Consider the following 18368-nt stretch of genomic DNA (forward strand, 5'->3'; position numbering starts at 1 on the left):
TTATCTTCGCTGTCACTTTCTAATGCTAGTTTATGGGCAGCGTTTTGTAGCTTAATTATGATGTTTTTCAGCACGGTCACGTGGCCACAGAAGCCAATAAGGCACCGAAGTGGGTCCATCCTGGCTGAGCCTGGCCCCCATGGGGAGGAGATTGGCCGGTGTCCTGCCCGGGGCGGCGTGTGCGCAGCCAGAGCCCCAACACCTTCCCAAGAGATACGGGTCCCCATAAATCCCCCAACCCGGCGTGGACAGGGCAGCGGTACCCGCACCCCACGGAGGCTCCTCGGGTCGCAACTCCTGGCCGGTGGCCGAGCCAGGCTCTCCCACCCGCCGGCCCCACGCGCAGCAGCCGTGCAGCCGCCTCGCGGTGAGTACGTGTCCGTGGGGGGAACCGCGGTCCCCGTCCCACCCATCTGCCAGCCACTGCCGCCATTCCCCGGCATGGTGGCAGCCAAGGCCGGAGCTGGGGATGCGGCAGGGCTTGGCGAGGAAGCAGGAGTCGTGTGTGGGCCTCCGCTTCCCGTCCCCGGCAGCGGGCGTGGGGATGGCGGCTCTGCAGAGCACGGGCAGCAGAGCGAGGCCTCACCACAGCCTTGGCCCCGTGGCCAAGCTGCTGCTCAGAAATGACAGATCTGGCTGCTGAGGGGCCCTGGGAGCCCAGCTGGTGGTGCCTGGGGGTCCCTGGTCACCCAAGGGTTGGGAGTTGCCCATAGGAGCACAGGCAGCTCCACACCCTGGAGTGGGCATGGGAGGCATCTGGGACCCCTTGACTCCTGGAGTTGGCTGAGCATGTGTCCTGTCCCCATCCCACGCTGGCAGGGATCACAGCCTTCGGCTCTGAGTTGCTTTTGTTCCCCGCAGTGTTTGCGCAGTTCTCCCAACCTAGAGCCCCTCCTGGACTCCTTTTCCCGGATGGCAGCTCCTGCTCCGTGGCTGCCTGGCAGCTCCCCCCGGAGCTCGTGGAGACTGGGGGGGCCGTGGCCGAGGGGCTCTGCCGGCGGTGGGAGTGCTCCTTCCCGGCCGAGCAGCGGCTGACCCGCACTGCAGGCTGCTCTGCTGCTATTCTTAGCCCGGGCTCCATTTCTGGTGGCTCTGGAGTGATGCTCCGTTGAGCCCATTTCCTGTTTGCTGCTCTCCCTGCCAGCGTCGCTTCCTACCCACTGCCCCCGTGGGCAACTGGTGTGTAGGGTGAGAGTGTAGGATGAGCTGGGTGGGATGAGATCTGTGGGATGAGCCCTTCAAGACAAACCATGCAGGGTCAGCCTGGCAGGATCAGCCATATGGGGACATCAGCCATGCCTTCCCTTTGCGAGGCACTGCCAGCAGCACAGTCCTCAGCTGTGCCAGGGCTCCAGGCAACCAGAGCCTCGGGCCCCAGTGCTGCTGTGCTCCCACCATGCTGGGACAGGCTCTGCACCAGCCACGAAGGGTCCGTGACTCAGTGGGTCAGCCCTGCAGGACAGGCTCAGCTCTAGTGCCTGGCTCAGAGCTGGGGCCTCCCCATAGCCAAGTCCCAGGCCGTGGTGTGTGGCCTGGGAGCATCCTGGCAAACAGGACATGCCAGGAGCCAGGGTGCTGCTGTGCTGGTTTGTTGCCTGATGGAACGTTTAATCAGAATAGCCTAATTGTGAAGCATTGATTCAACACCTGCTGTCTAACAGGCAGACCAGGACACCACTGGGAGTGGGTGCTCCGGGTTGGGTGGCCAGTGCTAGGTCCAAGCTCATCTCCTCAGTGGTGGCTCCAGAGGAGATTTCAGGAGCTGCTGCACACCCCAGTGTTCCCCACGCAGCTCTCCCTGGGCTGGCAGGAGCAGCTAGCTGGTGGGAGGTAATGGTATGTTCTGACAAAGCTGGTGGTCCAGGGCTGTGCACTGAGCAGAACAGGCTCATGCCTAGACATGGTCAATTTTGCTCCAGCCCCGAGACTCCTGGTTCTCAACAGATCCTGCCTCTCTCAGGCCAGACATTTCAGAGAGGTTGGGGGACTTGTTCCCTCCCTACAGATGGTGAGGGGGAGCAAGGAGGGTCTTGAGCCCCTTCCCGCCAAGCGATGCCCCTTGACTGTCCCTGGGGGAGTCCCTGGGGGTATCCCTGATGCTGCCGAGGCCTGGCCGAGCCTCTCCCCAGCCCGGCCGCCGTGTCCCCGGTCCCCGGGCCGGCGGGTCCCTCCGCCCCCGCCCCGTCCCTGCCGCCGCGAGCCGCCCGCTCTCCCAGAGGAGGTTCCCCAGCCCCGGGGGGCTGGCCGTGAGCCCGCACCAACATGGAGATGCTCTTCCAGGCGCTATAAAGAGCTCCGGCTCCCGCACCTGCCGCTCGGTCTCCACCGCGCCCACTCCCGGTCCGCACCCAGCGCCGGGGCTGGGGCCGCCGTCCGTCCCCTTCCCCGTCCCATCCCGTCCCGCTGACCGCGGCTCGTCCCGCAGCAGGGCCGCTGGAGGGGATGGACTATTCCTATGATGAGGACCTGGACGAGCTGTGTCCGGTCTGCGGGGACAAGGTCTCCGGGTACCACTACGGGCTGCTCACCTGCGAGAGCTGCAAGGTAGGACCGGCCGGAGCGCGCGGGGTCGGGGCTGCGGAGCCGGGGCCGTGCGGGGCTGGGGAAACGCAGCTGGGGCCGTGCGGGGCCGGGGTTCTGCGTGACCGGCGCCTTGTGGGGCCGGGGCTGCGAGGGGAAAAGGGGTCCGGGGCTCTGTAGGGAGCGGGAAGGGGGCTCTGCAGGGTCCGGGGCAGCGAGACCGGCTGCGGGGTTTCTCTCGCCCGTTTTCGTTAGCGGCGGATTCGCGGCCGGTGGCGGGAGGGGAGCGCGGCCGCGACGGGAGCCCCGAGCGCGGCGGAGCCTCTGACGAAGGCGGGTGGCGGGGACGGGGTGTCGGTGCCGGGATGCCGGCGTCGGTGCCCACCGCATCGCCGCCGCCCGCCGCCGCAGGGCTTCTTCAAGCGCACGGTGCAGAACAACAAGCACTACACCTGCACCGAGAGCCAGAGCTGCAAGATCGACAAGACCCAGCGCAAGCGCTGTCCCTACTGCCGCTTCCAGAAGTGCCTCACCGTGGGGATGCGCCTGGAAGGTAGGGACGGTCCGGGCACGGCACGGCGGGCGGGGGGCGGCGGGGCCGGGGTCTGTGTCGGGGCTGTGCGGGGACTGTGCATTTGCCGGGACCGGTCGCGCTGTCGCCGCCGCCGCCACCTTCCCGGGCCGGTCAGTCCCGCCGCCGCTTCGATTCCGTTTTCCCCTCCCAAGTTAAGAAAAAAATCGTTTTTTCTCGTCGTCTCCTTCTTTTCCTTGTTTCATTTTGTTTGTTTCCCCGGGGTTCTTGCTGCTACGGCTTAAACTTTCCAGGATTTTTTTTTTTTTGCTGGCAGGAAGGTTGGGAAATAGCAAATAAATTACTGTTTTCCTTAAGCACATAATTCCAGAAACCGAGACTTAAGGAAAAACGTTAAAAATTATAGGGATAGCAATAAAACTGTCGCAGACCCACCACGAATTATATTTTTCCTCTCGGTGACATTTAGTATAACGGATTTTTGACCCCCGGGGGGCGATTCCAGCCCCACAGCCGCCGCCTCTCTTCTGTCGGCGCGGAGGATCCCGACATCAGAGTCGGGTCCCGCCAGCCGGTATTGCGGTTTCTGCAATGCTCAGCATCCGGCAACGAAATTTATTGGGGGGGACAGGTCGTTGGCACGGGGTGGCAGAGCAAAAGCAGAGGCAGAAGGAGCCCCCGGCCCCAGAGTCAGCCGCCCCCTCCTCACTTCGCCCTTGAAATCGTTTGCGTTTTGCAGCGGCTGGAAGCGATCTGAGTCTGGCCGGGCTGAGCCCCTCGCCCGCCGGGCTGAGCCCCTCGCCCGCAGGGCTCGCTGCTCGGGACACAGCGCGGTTCATCGGAAAGTCCTTCATGTTCTGGCAGGGCGGCCGCTCGCTCCGGGAGCGGGGTGGGAGCCTGCGAGCAGAAGCGCAGGAGTAAGACACAACATCGAGCTGCAAATTCAACCCCTGCAAACTCCCGGCGTGGGCTTGCTTCCAAAACAGATCCCAGTTCCACTCTCCTCCCTGGGCTGGAGTTACTGGTGCCCTAAATCCCTCGGTGCATGCTCTGGCCGTTTTGATCGATGTCGCAAGGGGATTTGGGTGCTGGGCTGCGGCTGGAGACCCTACGAGAGATGAGCAGGGACAGTGCTTGGAGAGCCCGGAGGGAAAAGGCACGGTCTCAATTTGTCCCTTTCCAGCCATTTTTGTCGTGTGCACCATGGAGGTGCTTTGGTTCTAGAGCTGTCCCAATAGCCTTTCCTTGTGTATTTTCTTGCTGTTGGCTCCTTAGCAGAGCTGGGCAGACGAGGCACTCACCCAGCCAAGGGCGATATTCTCATGGAACCGTCTCTTTAGTGGTAAAAAAAGAGACCACCTTTTTCAGCTCCTAGTATTTTTGGGCAAGGCATCTAAGGTGATGCTTTGGAGGTGAATCTACAGGTCCACACGACAAGAGCAACCCCGAGGTGATTGATTTTGGGAACAGTGTTGACACAGGCACCCCTCAAAGTGCCTGAAGGGAGGTGGCAGAGAAAGCTGCCCGGGAGGAGAAGCACAGCCCTAGCAGAAGGCTGCCCACAGCCCTAGGCACCCTGCAGGCACTACCCATGGCACTTTCCATGTCTGTGCCCAGGCAAGGAAAGGTGGCCAAAAGGAGGCAGAGCCTGGCCAGCAGCCTGTCCCAGCCAGGGCTCTGCACTGGGATGAGAGCAGGTGAGGCAGTGCAGGTGGGAAGGGGGCTGCAGTGTGCTGGAGACCCCTCCTGCCACCGTGTGGGGTCGCCTGCAGATGGTTTGGGGGGGTTGCTGGGGGTGCAGACTCTTCTTGGGTGGGTCTACTTGAGCCCCCATACCCTAGAGGTCAGGATGCATCATTTTCTCCTCGGCTGTCAGCTGGGACACAGCAAATGGCAAGTTGCTCTCAACCCCAAATGTAACACAAACGGCAGGAAAAGCAGAGCAGGAGGGAATTAAAAGGCCTTTTCTCCCTTTGTGTTCTTGCTGGGAGAGGGGAGGAGGTGTATGCAGTTGCCTCTGGAGGGCTTGTGAGACCGGACCGTGAGCACCTCTCGCTGTGTGGGAGTGCAGCAGCGCTGGGAGGGTCTCTGCCTGTGCACCCCTTCCCAGGGTCACCGGGGTTTGCTTTGGGATGCGATCTCTGGGCGTCAGTGTCCGACATCGAGCAGTGGTGGGATACCATCACTTCGAGTGGGTGTGAGATTTGGTTTTTGCTGTGCTCTGGCTCTAGGGTGTGTGGCCAGGGCTACCAGACCTGCCTGTGTCAGCTCGGGCTGCCTATGTGGGACCCTGGCTGGGGCCAGCTGCCTTGTACTCGAGTCAGGAACTGCCCCGGGACAGCTCTGCTGCCCAGAGGGGCGTGGGCCGGCTCTCGGCAGCGGGGGCCACAGCACCCCTCTCTTCAGAGGCTGCCGCTGGCAGCCCGCTCCCAGTGAGATGCTGTTTTCATGAATAAAGAATGAGGGAGGAAGCCAGGGCGGCTCTCCTGGGAGCACATTCCTGCTCGTCCTGGAAATGCTGCTGCTCCCGGCCACGCTCCCGCCTTTGCAGCCTGCCTCGGGAGCGCTTGGGAGGTGCTCCAGCTCTACGGGGGGGCTGGCTGTGGGCCCCAGGAGAAGTAGGCGAAAGAAAGGCAGAGGTAACAGCTGAGAGGCAAAGCAAGACCCGCTGGCTGTCAGCAGGAGCACAAACTAGCAGAGGGGTTCTGCCTTTGATGCTCACTGCAGGCTGCTCCCCCCAGAGCACTCCTCCGTGTCCCTGCGCTGCCCCGCAGCCCCAGCTCCTGCCTTCCAGCGGTCTGACGCTCTTCCAAGGCGATGCCAGGGCAGCAGCCCCCGGAGCACAGCAAGGCGGTGCAGGAGGACAGGCTAATTCTGCAGAGAAGCACCTGCTCCCCTGCACGGTGGCAGATCCTTGGGGTTTTTTTAGTTTGGTGGGAACATCTGCTTTGCTACAGCCGTCAGAGGGACTCTGCCAGTGGGATGCTCCAGCAGAGTCTTCGCCAGGACTGGCAGCCTGAGGCCAGTGGGGTGAAGTGCATGCGCTGGGACCTGCCAGCTGTGCTGCCCGAGAAAGGGGCAGAGATTTTCTGAGAAGTAGCACATGCAGCCTGCATGGAAAGAACCAGGGTCCCGAGGGGGCTGTGGGGTCCCAGGTTCTGCTGAAACAAGGAAATCCCAGGGCTGGTCCAGTGACACGGGTTGTTAAAACTAAAGTGAGTGTCAAATCCCCTCCTCTGCTCAGGCTTTAAGGGCTGTCCCATCAACCCACGGAGAATGAAAGCTGCTTTATCCCTCAGCTCGTTTTGTAGTGAAAGCCAAATGTGTCTTCCTTTCCTGCAATCCCCAGAGGCTCTGAGGGTGACATTGGCTGGGCTGGGAGTGACACAATCTGCCGTCGGCTTTCTGGGAAGGTCTCCCCAGTGCCCCCAAACCCTTTTTGCCACTAAGTCGTGTCCCGCAGCATTGTCTCTGTGCCCTGTGGGAGCCTTGGTCTCTCTCCATGTGGGTTCACCGCAGTCTCTGCCCTCACTCTGTCCCCAGCTGTCCGTGCAGACCGGATGCGTGGAGGGAGGAACAAGTTTGGACCCATGTACAAGCGGGACCGTGCCTTAAAGCAGCAGAAGAAAGCTCTGATCCGTGCCAACGGCTTCAAGCTGGAGACCGTGCCTCAGATCATGTCCCCAGTGCAGAACGACTACAGCCTGTCCTCCACCATCCACAGCATCCACGCCATGTCCAAGACGCTGCCGCCCAACCCGGCCGCGCTGACGCCCGTGGATTACGAGCGCAGCCCCTACGGGACGCCCTCCCTGGGCATGACAGTGCCCGGCCACGCGCCCCTGCCCGCCTACCACTACCCCTCCTTCCCCAACCGCACCATCAAGTCCGAGTACCCCGACCACTACACAAATGCCCACGAGGCCGTGCCTGCTTACATGTACCCAGAGACCTACCCCAGCAGCTCCCCCCCTGACATCCCCGAGGTCATCCTGAAGCTGCTGCAGCTGGAGCCCGACGAGGCCCAGGTGAAGGCACGGATACTGTCCTGCCTGCAGCAAGAGCAGGGCAAAGGCCGGCACGAGAAGCTCAGCACCTTCGGCCTCATGTGCAAGATGGCCGACCAGACCCTCTTCTCCATCGTGGAGTGGGCACGGAGCTGCATCTTCTTCAAGGAGCTGGAGGTAGGAGCTGTCAGTGGGATGGATGCTGCTTGGGGGGACAACGGGAGGCGGGCAGGACTGAGGCTGCCACCATGTGAGGGTGGGATGTGGCTGTGGGGGCAGGATTGAGGGTGAAATTTTGTGAGGATAGGGCAACACCCGTGGTCACAAGCCTGGGGCCATCACTGCAGGTCTGTTGGCACATCCCAGTCCTGCTCTCAGCTCCCTGCACAGCAGGGCTGGAGGTGCCAGAACAGTTCCCACTCTTGTGTGGGGCTAATGATTTCAGATTCATCACGGCGGGGGCAGGTGTTGAGGCAATCGCCGGCAGAGTGACTGGGGTGTCAAGCTCAAGATATAATTGAAAAATGTAACGTTGAGGAATTATAGTTGAGACAATTCTGTCCTCTGCCTTTAGGAGGAAAATCGATGTGGTCAGGTGGGTCCTATTAGCACCAGGCAGCCAGGGCAGCCCCAGGCTGCTCCAGAGCCTGCTCACGAGTGTGCCCAGCTGGGAGACACGGAGCTGACCTCCATCCTGCCAAGACATCCCCCCTAACAAATGTCCCTGGACATTCATAGGGACCAGGAGAGGGTCAGCAGGGCTGGAGCAGCTTCTGCCATCCTGCACACCTTGCCAAGCTTTTGGAAATTTTCCATTCATGTTCTGGGATGACCTAAGATCCCAAACTGATGCAAAAAATGGGAGAGAAATTTTTGCAACATGGCCAAAACCCAGAGAGCAACATCCTGGGGAAGCTGTGATGAGACTCAGGTGCTTTCTTGTGTTTCCAGCATAAGATTGTGCTGCTTGACTCTGGCCAAAGTCACCTTCTTCCAATGGGACTGTGCTGTAGGACAGGACCAGGCTCTTCCCTGTGCCATGGGGCTGAGTGTGGCCGAGCCTCATGGCTCAAAATAGCCCCCGTCTGCCAGAACAGTGTCAGGAAATGGCATTGTGGGGGTGGGTTGGGCTTGTTTCAATCATATCAGTGTCCAGCCTGGATTTTGGGAACAGGGTGGTTGTTGTTTTGCAGGAGATATTGTAAACAGTGTAAATTCAGTTCCCAGCTGTATAGTTGTGTAGCCTTGTAACTCCATTGTCAGCGTGATTGTGCCACCAAAATAGGCACTGTGTGAATCGGTGTTGGAGGGTGCTCCTCCTGCCGTGGAACTCTGGGGGGGATGGCAGTGCCACAGCCTCACCTGGGCACAGCTACCAGTGTCCTTTTGGGAGCAGAGCACGTGTCCTGCCCTGCTCAGGACATGGGGTTCAGTTCTCAGTGGGTGCCCACATCCACCACTGCTGTCCTGGGGGCTCAAGCGTTTTACCTTACCCACATAGTGATTGTGGGGTGCATTCCCAGCTTCTCCTGGGGCTGCAGACCCCACAGCCAGAGGGAGAGAAGCCAGTGGGACTGGAGTAGGTCTGAGATCCTGAATCCCCATTCCCGCTCCTGCCTGGCACATAAAAACAAGTGGCTGCTGGGGTGGTAAATGAACTCCTACTAGAGCAGGGTTTATGGCTCTGCCCTAAAGCCAGCACGGAGGAACATGGCAATCTCTGAGATCGATGGCACCGGCAGCCCCCGCTGGGTGCTCGGGCTCCTCAGGGCAGGGATGCCAGCAGCCCTCTCCCTCCCCTGGCGCTATGTGAAGGTGACTGTCCCCAGCTCCAGCAGGGAAGGGCTGCTGGCTGAGTGCAGGGATCCAAGGTGGAAAGGCCCTGTGCTGGGACACCCCTCCAGGGCATCGTGCCAGGCTGGCACTACGTGGGGAGGAAGCCCAGGCAGGTGAGAAGGGGAGGTGTGGGCAGATTGCCCCGTGGTGGATTGCCCTGCCTGAGCCCACCCAGCACCATTGTGCTCCTTCCACAGGGCTGTTAGCAGAGACCCGAGGCCTCACAGGGAGCCTGGAGAGGAAGGAGCAAATCCGCAGGGACATGGGGAACTGCTGGCTCACTCCTGGTTAGGACGAGCCTTTGGTCCCTGCCCAGGGACAGTGGGAGCTTGTTCCCAGTTTCCCCTGGAGCTTGCTCCCATTCCCATTCCCACCCTAGCAATCTGCTGAGGGCCCGAATGGGTGCTTTGCTGTCTCCACACTCCCGGCGTGTTGGTTGGGCTGGGGGACATTGGGGAGAGCCCCCCTGGCTCCAGCAGGGGAAGGAGGGGGGCCACGGGCTAATGGCCTCTTGACATCGGCTCACACGCCACGTCCGCCCGCAGGCGCGGGGCAGTCAGATTGAAAACAGATTTAACTTCCCAGATATATCGTTTCATTTAAGGGCCAGTAATTCTGTCAGTCTGCCACTGACAAACGAGGGTCCCCATGCCAATCCGCCGGGAGACTGATGTCGCGGCGTTCATCTCGTGTCACCAGGGGGAGAATTACGGACTGCGCTGGCCTTCGGAGCCAAGACTAATAACGCTGCACGGCAGAGGGGGATTTGGGGGCCCGCTTGTTTATCGAGGGCCGGCCAGGCAGCCGCGGCGCGAGGCCGCGCGGGCGGAGGTGGAAGAGGTCAGCGCTGACGCCCATAAATACGAACTTTAACTGAGTCTAGATGAGATGTGTCAGGACTGAGGGAAGATTTGCAGCATCTTTTCAGGAAGAAAAATATGGGCCGGGGGTGAAATATATTTTGTTGGGTTGTGAGTCTCAGGCAACTTTGTCCTTTCAGATGTAATTTTTTTATATGTATATGGAGAGAGAAGGATAGAGGGATGTGCACACGCGCACACAGGCTTGCACACTCACATTGTGTCTGGTTTTGGTGTGGATTATACAGATACATTTTGCACAGCCTGGTTTATATAGGTGTCACTGCCATACCTACATATCAATATCATGTACACAGGCTTGCAGTGACCTTTAGATTGGGATGAGCAGCCAGGAATGTTAAACAAATTGCCATGGTTTCATCCCGAAGGCCAGGCTGGGTTGGGTGTGCAGCGGGTCCCTGCACCAGCGGAGGGGCACGGCACAGCCGCAGGGTGCTGGGATGATGCCGACCCCTTCCTCAGCTCTTTTGTGCCCAGGGCATGGGGCAAACCTTCCTTCCATCCACAGGTAAGCTCCAGTGATGGAGGGATGCTGAGGGCAGCACCGTTCCCACAGACCCAGGGGTTCCTGTGGTCACCGGGTCTCTCTGCTGTGCTGCTCTCCCTCAGTTGTGCTTAGAGATCCCAGAGCCACGACAAAACCTATTTGCAGTCAGTTGCTTCTCTGCCTTTAACATGTGGGTCATCTTGACCCCATCTCCTGGCCGATGGCCAGGGTGTTTTTGGCAGATTTAAAATCTCCTTCTGGTCGTGGATGCTGCAGCAATGTTTAGCATCTCATGCACTGGGGGAAATGTGACACTTCCCTGCCTGTGGTGTCCTGGCCAGCACAGCCCTGCCTGCAGAGCTGTGGTGCCCACACAGCTGGGGCTGCAGCAGCCTGGGAGCCAGCAGGGAGAGAGATCTTGGGCTAGCCACACCGGTCTTGGTGGTTATTTGTTTTAAGATGCACATCGTGGTGGTATCTGGGCAGGGCAATGAGGACCTGCACTGACCATTAATGCCTTGGACGTGTGTGGGTTTTCCATTGCAGGTGGCTGTTGGACACCTATTTCTTCTCAGTAGCCAAGGTGGTGGGTCCTGCTTGCACTCAGTATTTTCTGGGGCTGCTCGGGGTGCTGACATGTGCCAAAGAGTGGTGGAGCAAATCCTGTACCTGAGATCTGGGAGGAGGCCTGGAGGGCAACTGTGTGGTGGGGACAGGCTGGGGGCATGTGAGTGCTGCTTGTGCCCGTGGCTGGGGATGGGTGTCCTGCCAAAGGGCTGCTGGTGGATCTCTCTCCTTCCTAAAGCAGTGGTACCCAGGGTGGGGGCTGCCCTGAACCAGCCTGCAGGGAGCAGTGAACACTGCGGGGCTGTGCCATCCCTGCGTGGGCTGGGCACATTTTGGGGAGCCCCAACACTTGCAGGGGCTTCCTCACCTTGTACCTGTGAACCCACAGGGACTATGAATGCACAAACTACACCCACATGCAGGTCCTGCAGCCCTGTGCCTGGCCAGCACCATCCCTGCCTCTGCGTGCCCTGCCTGCACTCCAGCACAATCCCAGATCCTCTCACACAGAGAACTGCATTTTCTGTGGGTTGCAGCCCATCAAGGATTGCTCTTCCAGTGTGGGGAGGGTTTCACCGAGTGTTTTGTGAATGGGTTAAATGCTGGCTTTAAAAAAAAGATAAGGATTGCCTCTCAAAGACAGCTTGCATCAGGCCTTTGATAAAGCACTCGGAGGAAAAGCCTTGACATTAAAAGAGGAAGATCCTTTGCTTAACTTTTAACAGCGAGCGTGTGTGCTGCCGCCTCGCTGGGAGGATTGATTGTCTCTGAGTGCCCCTCCATTAGCAGCCCCCTGCTCCTGTCAGGCCAGGCCAGGGCAGGGTGCAGCCCTTGACCCCCTGCAGCAGAGCCTCAGTGCTGGAGCTGCCACCCAACCTGGGCACGGGGACAGCCAGCTTGGTGCTGGGGACAACTGCACGGACCCCAGCCAGCTCTGACAGGCCCATGCAGCCCCCAGCCCCACCCCACCATGCTCCCAAGCACATTGCCCCCATGCCACGGCCATGTGGCTCTGGTGCACTGCGACGTTCCCAGGAAGCAGCGCAGCACGTCAGAGCAAGGGAACAGCCCTGCAGCAGCCATGAAGGGTGAAATGTGCTGCTGAGGGGCTTCAGGGAGGCAGCCAAACACCCCTCAGAGTTTGGGAGAAGCAATTTTTAAAGGAAGAAAATAAGATTTCAAAATTGTTGAAGTTCTTTCTTTGGAAAAGCTAAATTTTTAAAACAGTTTTCAAGGCAAAACCTTCTGTCTGTCTCTTCTGGAGCTCATCCCGCTCAGGAATGAGGCACAGGAAAGAACTTCCAAAACAACGCCCTGGCTGAGCCAGAGCGGAGGCGCTCGGCACCGGCCGGGATCGTGCAGCTGGGCTGGCCCCAGCTCCCTGCTGGGGCTGGCCACTGTCACAGCCGGCCACTGGCCTTCTGGCAGGGGTCACCAGGCTGCAGAAAGTCTCCATTAGGGTTCAGTGCAGAATGAGCTTTTCCCCAGGGTTTTGTTGAGCAGCTGACCTGGAGCCTCACGCTCTGCAGTGCTGGGGCATGAACAGCAGCTGCTGCACTGGTTGGGGGTGAGGGGTGAGTGTGGCCTCGGCAGCCCCGCAGTGCCCACAGCCCTGAGGGTGGGCAGGAGCAGTGCCACAGCCCAGCCACCATCACTGCCTTCCTTCCCACCTCAGCTCATCCCCTGCACTGCTGCACAACTGATTCTGGACACCCTCCACCCTCCAGGGACAAACCCCAGCAGGGAGCACCGGCTCTGAGACCATAAAGCTCTTTCTCATCTGGCTTCTATTCCTTTTGCAATCTCCCAGCGCGGGTTTATTGCAGCCTCTTCAGCAAAACGAGGGCATTATCCAGGCCGGTGATGCTGCATCTGTCTTCCCTCTATTAACGGGGGAGCACAATGGCCCTGCAGAGCTCGACTGCTGGCACTGGATGTGCTCCTCAGGGCTGTAGTGGAGGCTATACCGTAATCCCAACCCTTTCCCTACACTGTCCCTGCAGGATAGGGGAGTCCAGACAGGGCAGGAGTTCAGTTCTTCGTGGAAAGGAGATGGGGTTCAGTGGAGAGCAGTGCTGAGGGGATGAAGCCAGTGACCCATGGTGGTTCTTAGCAGGACAGTGGGGAAGGCAGCATGCCCTACATCCTGCCACAGCTCTGGGAGATTTTAGCTCTTCCAAATGCAGCTGTTGGCTCTGGCAGCTCGTCCCACCAGCCACTGGTGCTGCCTGCAGTCCCCAGTGCCCTGTGGGACCTTTGGGGACCCTTGCAGCCTGGCTCGAGCTGCTCACAGGGACGGTCCCAGGTGTTTGTCTGGGCACACACACACAGGCACATGTGATCCCAAGTGCGTGTGTTGGAGCGTGGGCAGGGCTGGGCTGGCAGCTGCAGGGCACAGCGATGTCCCGTGCCCAGCAGCTCCCCCACGGCCCTGCTGCCCCCCCAGACCTGCCATCCTGGGCAGGGAGGCCAGCATGGGCACTGTCTTCTTTCGTTTTAAAGTATCCAGAGGGGCTGTCTGGACACACAGGCCCTTTGTGCAGCCACCGTGTGTCCCTCCCGCAGTCATTTTGTTAAAATTTGTGTGCGATTTGAGGAGGTTGTGGCTGGTGGGGGAAGACCCGTGCTGATAAGAGCCAGCAAGTGCCACTGAAACATGTTGAGCTGCTTTGAAGCCAGCTCTGCAAAGCCACCTGCCCATCTCCTCTCCTCCAGCCCAGGGTTCCCCTTTCTGGGGTGCAGCTCTAGCTCTCCATGCTCACCCCAGGGACCCCCCTCCCATGGGATGCCTGCCAGGCACAGGGTGAGTGCTGTGCACTGCAGCACGGTGGGTGTCAGCTGTGCTGCTCCTGCTCTGTTTCAGGTGGGTGACCAGATGAAGCTGCTGCAGAACTGCTGGAGTGAGCTGCTGGTGTTTGACCACATCTACCGGCAGCTGCAGCATGGCAAGGAGCACAGCGTGCTGCTGGTCACCGGCCAGGAGGTGAGAAATGGCCTCTGGGACTGTGGTGGTGCTGTGGAGGGGCAGTGGGGATGGACAGGGGCTGCATGGGGGAATGGAGTGACTTCTTTCTTTCTTTTGTCCCAGTGTGGCCAACTTGGAATAGGGCAGGCAGGTGGTGTTGTTACCCTCTGGATCTGCTTGTGCAGAAGGTCCCATCCTGTCCCATCCTGCCACACAGCTCCTGGTTCTTGAGAATAATGTTTCTTATGGAGAGTTCAACAGCCCCACCATCAGCGGTGGGATGGGAGGAGGGGCCCCTTCCCTCTCTGGAGGTGGAGATGTGGTGCCTTCAATTCCAGCATCCTGTGAAGGGCCCCCTTGTTTTGAATCGTGTTCCCATTTCGCCCACCAGTCATTTTTTTGACACCCCTAACTCTCGGTCAGTGCTCAGGGCTAAACCCGGCTCCTGCCCCGTGTGAGGTGTCCTGCAGCAGGCTGTGCTGGGACTGGGGCTGCCAAAGCTGATGCCACCGCTGTCCTGGCAGGTGGACATGTCTGCCATCGCAGCCCAGGCCGGCTCCATCCTCAACACGCTGGTGCTGCGGGCGCAGGAGCTCGTCCTGCACTTGCACTCTCTCCAGGTGGACCGGCACGAATTCGTCTGCCTCAAGTTCCTCATCCTCTTCAGCCTCGGTGAGTGCAGCTGGGGGGGCACTGGGGCGAGGGGCAGCGCTCTGGGGTCTCTGCCAGCGGAGTTTGGAGTGGGAGCGGGGCTGGGGGGGGCTCCGGCTGTGCCACAAAGGAGCTCTTAGCGAGGAGCCAGGAGCGAGAGCTGGCACCTGCCTGTCCCCCTCTCCCCCGGCACTCAAAACCTCTCCCGCTGCGGGCCCGGGCTCTGCTCCAGCTGCAGGGCACGTTGTCACCCCCTTGGCCGATCTGAGCCTGTTTTGGGCACTCTCCCATCGCAGCGGGCAGGGAAACAAGCGCTGATATGGCTGGGGGAAAACAGGAGTGTTGACAGAGGCGGCCCGGCAGGACCGGCCGTATCTCCCGGGATGTGCGTCAGAGAGAGCCCGAGCGGGGCTCGGCCCGGGGCTCCCGGCTCCTGATTAGCCTCAGCCCGGAGGCTGCGGTCGGGCACAGCCGCCTCCCACCTCACCCAGACTAAATAACACCGCAGCCTGGGCGCTGCTGCCAGAGCCTGAAACGTGCTGGGGTGGCAGAGCCCGCTCCTGCCCCCGGGATCCCTGTGCCAGCCCACTGCTGGGGCATGGTGGTGGCAGAGCTGTGTCCATCCCCTCCCTGTCCCCATGCCAGCCCTGTCCCTGTTCCGATGGCTCTGTGCTTGCACTCCTGCACCGCGGGGTCCCGTGCAGGGACCAGCGGTGGGAGCTGCGCTGCAATCCCCTCCTGCACCTGCAGCATCTCCTCCCTCAGCTCTCCTTTCCTCGGGAGCTGTTTAGAAACCCGGAGAAACGAGACACGATAATTCGCTGCTCAGGCAGTGATAAGGTGTGGCACAAACAGTGCCCAGGCTGGGAAGTGAAGGAGCCGGGGGGGGGCTCGTACCCCGAGCCAGGACCTTCCCTGTCAGCTGCCCCGCGGGCTCAGGTCCTGTCCCGTGTCCCCTGTGTCCCCTGGCATGGCACACACAGGAGCGTGTCCCCCTCTCCCCAGTGGCTTCCCCAGAGCAGCGGCTTTCAGGGAGCGTGGAATCCAATAGCTGTGTCCTCCCATGCATCATTTTGCCCCAAATGCAACTTTTTCTCGCCATATTGCAGAGCTCACTTGGAGTAATTTGCCCTTCGTAGGCTCAGCTGTAGAGGACGGGATTGTGTATTATGTGCAGGATGTAATTGCCTTTAACAAGAGAATTTCCACATTTACCACTCTGCCACAGCACAGTCAAAGCCAAGCCCTGCTCACAAGAGCTGCCATTTGAGTTCTAAATAGATTTCTCTCCTGAGCAGGTAAAGAGATTTAATTAAAATTAGGGCTTCTCAAAATAGCAATATTTATGAGGACGGCACAGGTTAGCTTTGTTCTACAGAAGGGCTTAATAGAGCCTTAATGGATTGACCTATCATTCGATTTCATGACTTACATTCATGAAGCAGCTACTCTTGGGGAGGGGAGGAAGAGAGGCTTTTATAGCCCACATTCCCTTAAGCGTTTGCAATTTATCAGCAGCTTCTCCCAAACAAAAGGAGCTGTGAATAGGAAGAACACTTGAGGGCATAGAAATAATCCCAGGCATATCTGTATGTGTGATGGGAGGCTTTGTCACAGGACAGTCTTTGCAACTGCTGCAGTGTCTCTAAATGAAGTGAGTCAATGTTATTTGGACAACATTCTTTATTCCTTGCAGGAATGAAAAGATTATTCAAATATTCAATTAAACAGTGAATAGGGTCTTTCAGAGAACCAGGTGAGTTCATCGAGTAGAACTAGCTATTGTTGAGCCAACTCAGGGGATAGATTTGACATTTATCAATATAACTTCTTTTTTTTTAATGACATGCACAATAACCTGATGCAGATAAAGAGATTTCATAACAGCAACCCGGGTAGCAGGAGACAATAGGAGCAAATGTGCCGTCAGAGTGAAAAGGGAAGGGTGATCTGATCCACTGCATCTTGGCACACCCTGTGCCCTTTGTGCCTGTCCCCCGCAGTGCCCGTGGCCATGGGCATGGCCCGAGGCTGGGGCTCCCCGGGGGCTCAGGGCCCCAAGACTGTGCTGTGCCTCCCCTCCCTGGGGCTCTGCAGTGCCCCCGACCCCACCTCTGCTCCCGGCTCTGACCCCCGACCGGGCTGCAGCAGCTTCGGGTGCCACAATCCCTCCAAGGGAGCCCCAAACGCCATCTACCTTGGCCAGACCCTGTGCTCAGATTTCTCTGTTTCCAGCTGGTGAATTTGGCCACGCATCAGGGTCTGTGTGCACAGACAGTGAGTGAGGCTGTGACCAAGGCAGTGCTCCCAAGTCCTGCACAGTAAATCCACTAAATCCACTTGCCCTGGATGAACCCTGCCGGGGTTGGCAGCAAGGTCTCTGCTGGGCAGGTGTGTGGGACTATGGCTGTGTGCAGTGTAGGTGGTGATGGGGCAATGCCCATTTTGGTTCCCTAAAGCCACCAAAATCTGCGTGCAGGGACGATTGCCCCTGCCTGCACTTCAGTGCTGCTGCCTGCTGAGCTGCTCCCTGCCCTGCTAGCAGCAGAGCTGGCAGCAGGATTATGGAAAGCTGCTGTGGCCCTGGCGAGGTGTGCAGGATTAGGGTTTCCAGGCTGGTGAGCCTGGTTGCCACATTGGAAAGACCAGGTTTATCAGGGAATTAATTCAGCCGCTTCCTCGACCTTCAGGAATTAAAGAGGGATGATGGCAGCGACTCCCAATGTGTTGGCACAGCTGGCAACACCTTCTGGCTTTGCAGCTCCCTGGGCAGCGAGTTCTACTGCCAGGGGGTCTGGAATCTGTCTTCAGCATCAGGGAAGACCTGCGGAGTAGGGTAGGGATGGAGTAGGGTAGGGATGGAGTAGGGTAGGGATGGAGAGCCCGTGGCTGGGTGGGGACAGGCTGTGGGACCCCTCCTGTGTTTTCATGCATGAAGGGACATTGACCCAGGCGTGTGGATCCCTCCTGGCTCACCCAGCACAGCGTGGCACAGACAGATGAGGCAGACAGGTGAGTTTGGCACCATTTCACGCCCACGCTCCCCCTTGCAGATGTGAAGTACCTGGAGAACCACACGCTGGCCAAGGATGCTCAGGAGAAGGCCAATGCGGCGCTGCTGGAGTACACGGTGTGCCACTACCCCCACTCCACCGACAAGTTCCGCCAGCTGCTGCTGTGGCTGGCAGAGGTGCGGGCGCTGAGCCTGCAGGCTGAGGAGTACCTGTACCACAAGCACCTGAGCGGGGAGGTGCCCTGCAACAACCTCCTCATCGAGATGCTGCACGCCAAGAGGACTTGAGCGGCCACCAGCGCGACCCGGTGCCTCCAGCAGGGGCGGGACTGGTGCCCGGGGCTGGTGGTGCCTTCCTCAGTGATGCTATTTAACCTCTGCTATTGGAAACGCCCCAGAAGGTTTCGTACACAGCAAGGACAGCTGAGGCTGCAGGGCCGTGGCTTGGCAGTGCTGACCCCCAGCTCCACTGCACACCTGGTGCCCAAACCTGTCACTTGCCAGCCCGGCTCAGCAGCACCAAGAAAGGGTGAAGCCTGTCCCGGTTTTTCTCCTATTTCTGCTCCTCTCCTGCTGCCCCCACCAGCTGTTTCTTTACTGCCACCATCCCTCCCCAACCCTGCCCATGTCTCAGGGCCCCTCGTGCACAGGGCAGGAGAGAGGGGAGGTGAAACCCCTCCAGGTTGTGGTTTTATGGTGGTTGAGGTGTCTCCAGGCACCAGGGAACACACGGAGGTGGAGGATTTCTGCAGGAAATCTACACAGAATGCTGGGGCTGGGCTGGAGATGTCGGCCCCATGCAGCCAGGACCCCAAGGTGCAGATGCCAGGTCCCAATTGCTGCCAGCTCTGTGTCCTGCAGCTGCCCTGGGCAAGACAGGGCAGGCAAGGACGGGCAGTGCTGAATCCT

General features: G+C 59.4%; 1 protein-coding gene across 1 annotated transcript; it reads left to right on the forward strand.

Annotated features, from left to right (window-relative positions):
- The first annotated feature begins 2442 nt into the window (after positions 1-2442).
- Positions 2443-17747, forward strand: NR5A1 (nuclear receptor subfamily 5 group A member 1). Its single transcript, XM_014880006.2, has 6 exons — positions 2443-2544; positions 2932-3073; positions 6596-7236; positions 13694-13813; positions 14320-14467; positions 17500-17747. Exons 1-6 carry the CDS (start codon positions 2443-2445, stop codon positions 17745-17747), a joined length of 1401 nt encoding a protein of 466 aa, XP_014735492.1.
- The last annotated feature ends 621 nt before the right edge of the window (positions 17748-18368 follow it).

Source organism: Sturnus vulgaris, chromosome 22 (assembly GCF_052056855.1).
Source record: "Sturnus vulgaris isolate bStuVul1 chromosome 22, bStuVul1.hap1, whole genome shotgun sequence".
NCBI classification, from domain to species: Eukaryota; Metazoa; Chordata; class Aves; order Passeriformes; family Sturnidae; genus Sturnus; species Sturnus vulgaris.